This window comes from Sceloporus occidentalis, unplaced genomic scaffold (genome assembly GCF_023333645.1).
Source record: "Sceloporus occidentalis isolate IW3139 unplaced genomic scaffold, rSceOcc1.0.p SCAF_60, whole genome shotgun sequence".
Classification (NCBI taxonomy): domain Eukaryota; kingdom Metazoa; phylum Chordata; class Lepidosauria; order Squamata; family Phrynosomatidae; genus Sceloporus; species Sceloporus occidentalis.
Window position 1 is genome coordinate 1783952 of NW_028317040.1, and position 6000 is coordinate 1789951.

Consider the following 6000-nt stretch of genomic DNA (forward strand, 5'->3'; position numbering starts at 1 on the left):
ATACACACATATAATTAACAGCAATAACAATCCTATCATGCCCAGGTTCTAGCATGTACTGACTGACTTAGCATGATAGGTGTGTGATTGCTGTTTGTAACCATATATATCTATTAATACTGTTATTGAATTATTGGACGAAAAAAAATAAAAAATTGATAACAGCAATCACACTCCTATCATGCCTAGGCAGCCTCCCTATGCCATGCTATCCCCCCACACTTCCATGCAATCTGAAACCCTCATTCACAAACATTCATCATAAACTACTGCATAACACCCATCACTCTCACACACTTACTAATATTTTCCTACCTTTCCTCTGGCACTGTCTCTTTTCCTCCTCCTCTTCATTCTTCCTCTTCTTCTTCTTCTTCCTCTTCTGTGTCCTGTCCTTCCGGTGCGCGGAAGACGGTGGGCGTGGCTTCAGTGTTGTGCCCCGGGATTTGACATCAAGTCCCGACGCACAGCCACAGTTGCCGCGCGCATCGTTTTTGGAGGCACAGCAGCCAGTCCCGGTGGAAGCCGCCTGCCCAGATTCAGGGCGGCCTGGGGGGCAATTGCCCCCCGGCCCAGCCCGCCCCTGCCTGAGAAGCTTAAAATATGAACCCATTTAATGTAATATTATTGGCCTATCATGTAGATTTTAGGTAGCAACTCATCAAAGGTGTTAACCAAATGGTTCTAGTACCTGTCCTCATGAAAATCTTGAGTTATCATCATTACACTTAGTGGAGTAACATTTATTAAAACAGGGATGTCAACCATGAAATGCTGATAGCAAAACACTACTCAAGTGTTGCTCAGCCAGCATCAAGAATGGTCTATAAGTGGCCATGTGAGCTTCGTGAGCGTATTAGTTTCGCAATAACTGCATTGCTAGTTGTTGGCTATCCTTATCTCACTGATGCGTTATAATTTATGGAGAAATATCTAAACTATCCAGGCAGAAGAGAAGAAATGTAAAGTGATATTGAAAATGACTTATGTGATTTAGTGCTTCAGTTTTTAAACATTTAATGGCTGTCATTGGTGATAAATTGATTATTCACTTGTACTGTGTATAAATGTGAATGATATATAATCTAGCCTTTCTGTTTCTCCTTGTTCTAATCATTTGCAGAGTTTGTGAATACAGCAAGGAGAACCTTATGTCTCCATCTAATATGGGAGTCATTTTCGGTCCAACTCTGATGAGAGCTCAGGAGGACACAGTGGCTGCCATGATGAACATAAAGTTTCAGAATATTGTGGTGGAGCTTCTCATAGAACACTGCAATAAGGTAAGCTCCCCCGATTTTACAATTACTTATCAAAGCGGTAGGATAAGGCACTCATATTAACAGCAAAACATGTATTCTCCTAAAATGTAGAAGTGTATGTACTACATAAAAATAATTATGATATTTGCAGCACAAATTCATTACGCATGGTGGAGGGCCTTGAAAAATCACATAGTTCATTCAATGACAAAAGTGATAAGAAACCGCCCTGATTTTAACTATGCATTGTATGGGGCTAGCCAAGCGCTCTCTTGGGTTAATTAATGTTTTTTTCAACTTTAGGGATCATTATCATGGCATATTTCATGTAACAAGCATGTAGATAGAGAACCGGCCTACTTTTTTTAGGCTGCCACTAATGGAATATAACACTAGACACTGCATCTATGTACTTAGTCTCACTAGCAGCTATTGGGGGAAGATACGCTTGGTAGCTACTTCACGCGGCTCAACATCTGCTCTAACCATTCACAGAAACCAAGCATGTACAGTTGAGTATTTTGGAACTGGTTACATTACTCAATAAAGCACAATTGCATTTAAATCTTTCCCTGGGTTGACTTGTAGTGTACATCCATGACACATTAACCAAAGAAATGTTATTGCCATGTATAAATATTTTCGGAGAAACTGTTAATATGGCTAGGTGTAGCAATCTAGGGTTTTGCTGGTATATTATGAAAAATGAATCTACTCCATCATGAATGCCGTGTCTCAAGTGATAGAACTACATTAAGACCAAACCTTCCGTTGGTCATCTTTGTCCTTTGCAGATATTCTCTGGTCCTCCTGAAGAAAACACTGTTCCTCCTGTTCCACCGCCAAGAATAACCCCTCGCACCCACAAACCCATCACCATATCCAAGCGGCCTGTAAGGGGAAGACCTGGGATGCAGCATGGATTAAGTGAAAGTGAGGGTAAGGCACTTTAACACATTCTAACACCCTAATGTTGGTTGCTTATTCATTATCTAGTCAAATGTCAAGACACAACATCAAATGTGATGCCATTTGTAAAATCAAATTTAAAAATTACATGCAATCACCGCATAATCCCATACATACACACAACCTTTTTTGTAGATTCTATTCTCCTAAGCAAATAAAAAATAGAAAAAAAGGAAGGCAATATGAGAAAAATCTAAATGTGTCTGTATATGTACAAACCTGAGCTGTAATGGGTGATATATTTCTAGGGGTACCTGTTCTAGTCCTCACCTAGGGCACATCCCCCCCAGCTGTATGCCAGACTTGTAAGAGTATTCTCTTCCTATTGGGATATGTTCAGGGTGTACAAAGACTTTCACAGTATAAACGGACCTGTGTCAATTGATATTCCAAACCTACTATTTAGAGCTGCAGACCTAGGGAGGTCTATAACTGTGTCAATTGACTATTCAAAAACATTATTCATCAATATAAATGTTTTCATTTTTAGATGAAATTTTAGTGCAAAATGGCTCCATTACGAACAATAATGACCCCCCACTTCCACTGCAACGGAAAAAATTGCCTTCAAGGGCGGATGCTCAGCCATCAGATACTTATTTTGAGGTAGATGTTGCCAAGATGGTCTCCATTATGCAAGACAAAGGATCCAAAAGTGTAACAAACCATGTAAATGGGGAGCTGCCTCAGTACGCTGTGATTAACAGAGCGTCTCCACAGTATGCCAAAAGGCCCCCAACCCGACCAACAAATCAGAGAGAAAGTAAGACTTTGTTTTGCTTCTGCCAAAAACAAATGATCAGAGATGTTTTCACCCACAGCTTAAATTGGAATTGTCTGATTCTATAGGCGAAGGCGATAACGGCAGCAAAGCCCGGACACCTGGAGAGAGGCCAGTAATCTGCCGCCCTCCAGTACGCCCTCCAGACCCACCCTGCAGGATAGCACTGGCCCACAAAACAGAACCAAAAACAGAGATCATCTCAGGAGGAAAGGAAGACATTCCATCTTCAGTGTAAGCATCTACCGCTTTCAGTTCAGGCTGTTTAAACTTTCAGTGTGATTTTAACAACCATGGACTGACTTCCATAACCATGTGGGTAAGATGAAGTTTTAGGGAAAGGTCTCATTATTAATTACTTTTCCTGCTTATTGCTGGTTTTAAGGTGCTTATTAACCCCTGGGTTGTCCTTACAGTTCCATAATTTCTGTACTCAGCGGGAGAGCTGTATCTTATATTTGCAAAAAAAAAAAAAAATCGACAAAATTGACAAAAATGTTTTTTTTTTATAGGGTTGCATCTCGCACCAAATTTTTTGAGAGTGCGTCTAGACCAAGGGGAAGGTAAGTCTCGAGATGGCTTGAAACCCTTTTCCATTAAACTTTACTACTGCTATAACCTTTTCACTGTGATTATTTTGCATTATTACTGTATGGCAGGGGTCCTCAAACTTTTTAAACAGGGGGCCAGTTCACGGTCCCTCAGACCGTTGGAGGGCCGGACTATAGTTAAAAAAAAAAAACTATGAACAAATACCTATGCACACTGCATATATCTTATTTTGAAGTGAAGAAACAAAACGGGAATAAATACAATATTTAAAATGAAGAACAAGTAAAGTTAAATCAACAAATATACCCTCCCCCCCTACCCACTATATATCCCCCCATCCACTATATACCCTCTCCCCCCTAGCCACTATATATCCTCTCCCCCCTACCCACTATATATCCTCTCCCCCCTACCCACTATATATCCTCTCCCCCTTTACCCACTATATGTCCTCTCCCCCCTTACCCACTATATATACTCTCCCCCCTTACCCATTATATATCCTCTCCCCCCTTACCCATTATATATCCTCTCCCCCCTTACCCACTATATATCCCCCCCCCCTCACCTTGAAGTCCAGCGACGGGAGCACGATGCTTCTTTCTTCCTGCACCGCTCGCTGGTGCCCGCTGCTTCACTGCTGAGCGCCATAATATGACGTCATATTTCGGCGCCCAGCAGTGAAGCTGCGGGCACCAGCGAGCGGCTTTTAAAGGCTGTCTTCTTTTTTTTGATGCGGGGGAGAACGAGGGGCGCCGAGCGGTTGCTAGGCGCCCCTCTCTCTCCTCCGCATCAGTGTTTAAAAGCCGCTTGCTGGTGCCGGCTGTTTCACTGCTGAGCGCCGCAATATGCCGGCATATTGCGGCGCTCGGTTGCCATGGGTGCACGCATGGGACGTCAGTGACGTCGCTGCGTGCGCCTGCTCCCGGCAGTCCCCGCGTTTTTAAAGTAAACGCGTGCCGCAGGGACTTCACAGAGGCATCCTTGTGTTTCGAAAGCATCTTTCGGAACACATGGATGTCCTGAGGCAAAAACACCCGGCGGCCCGGGTAAATGCGCTCCGCGGGCCACAGTTTGAGGACCCCTGCTGTATGGAGTATAAATAAGACAAAGCACTTATGTCTATGTAGAAATGTTTGTTTATTTATATAATATGGTAGTGGTAATGTTTTTTGAGAAAGCAAGCACGTGTATTTTATATCATGAATACATCTAAATGCCTGACATGTTGGGGTTTGCCCTTAAAAATTTTTATTGCTTGGCATAGAGACAAAATAATGTGATGGCTCATCATTCGGCCTATGTATTTCTTACCTGTTAAACCTTTCTTTGGCTGTTTGTCTTTCCTTATATTCCAGGTATCTATAACCATATACCTATCCAACACATGTTTATATTCCCTCACTACCACTTCTGCTGGAAGGCTTTTAACTATCACCCTCTCCATGGCAGTAAAACTCCATTATATTATACTGTTAAAGCCTCTTGTTTTTTCTGATATGTATGGGGTCACCAGAGGCATAGTTTGTTTGGGTGGCTGGAATCTCTGATCCGCAAATGGAAAACTCTGTATTAAATGAACAAACAGAAATCAAATTTTTCCTGGCTGTCTGTGAACTTATGATGTCAGGATGAGAGGTTAATATGCTGTACCAATTCTCATGTAAACACTGCCAGACGGGACCCTGGTTTGCTTTACCAATTGTAATAGAATACGGCATGACTGCCCCTTGTGGTGAAAGTTTAGCATGGCATATATGTTCTTAAAAAGCTGATCTGCCAGGTAATGATAGAAGAGGCAATGGTTTAGCCAGGCTAAAATAACTGCAGAAATCAGAATAGCTTGCTAAAGGAAGGAAATCCAAAGAAGGAACCCTTCCTATGTAGTTGTTCCAGGGGCCAGAGCTCCTCAATTGGGCCTTAGATTTAGCACAGTGCAGCCAGTGTAGCGAACTTCTTAGTTATTTATCTTTAGATGTCCTTGTTATGGTCACATAGGCAATCTTAACAAAGTTAACAGCACAACTTACTGTATCAGGATCCATAACGTGTACCACTGATTTTGAACTAATACATCTTTTGGTTTATGTCCCATATAGCCCACCATCCCCTCCCAATAGGATCGCCATGGAGGAAAGCTGAGGAATGAGGTATTATTTTTTTTTCCATGTTCTCCACGTATTCTAATGAACAGCAGTGTATTTACATTTGGTGCTGCCCTAGGTCTGACCTAAGTCAGCGCCCCCTCCCCAGCCACCATGGAGCCCAGCACCTTTTAATGCAGTCTATAGAGGTTGTGTCGAGCTGGGAAAAAATCTCCCCTGTAATCGGCCTATTGAGCAGCACTACAGCGAGGGGCCTGATCACCCAAGAGTGTGATCTGCCTTGTGGTTTTGCAGAAGACGGACTGCCACCCGACCTGGTCCTGCCACCATA

At 42.6% G+C, this 6000-nt stretch overlaps 1 protein-coding gene across 1 annotated transcript in view; it reads left to right on the forward strand.

Moving 5' to 3' along the window:
• The window catches only part of LOC149287466 (oligophrenin-1-like), a 37267-nt gene extending 31561 nt beyond the window's left edge, over positions 1–5706 (forward strand). The window contains exons 18-23 of the mRNA XM_089492806.1: positions 1124–1283; positions 2057–2201; positions 2722–2994; positions 3081–3246; positions 3525–3575; positions 5664–5706. Of these exons, the coding sequence (XP_089348932.1) occupies positions 1124–1283; positions 2057–2201; positions 2722–2994; positions 3081–3246; positions 3525–3575; positions 5664–5706 (838 nt within the window). The remainder of the gene's footprint in view (positions 1–1123; positions 1284–2056; positions 2202–2721; positions 2995–3080; positions 3247–3524; positions 3576–5663) is intronic.
• Positions 5707–6000: the final 294 nt, after the last annotated feature.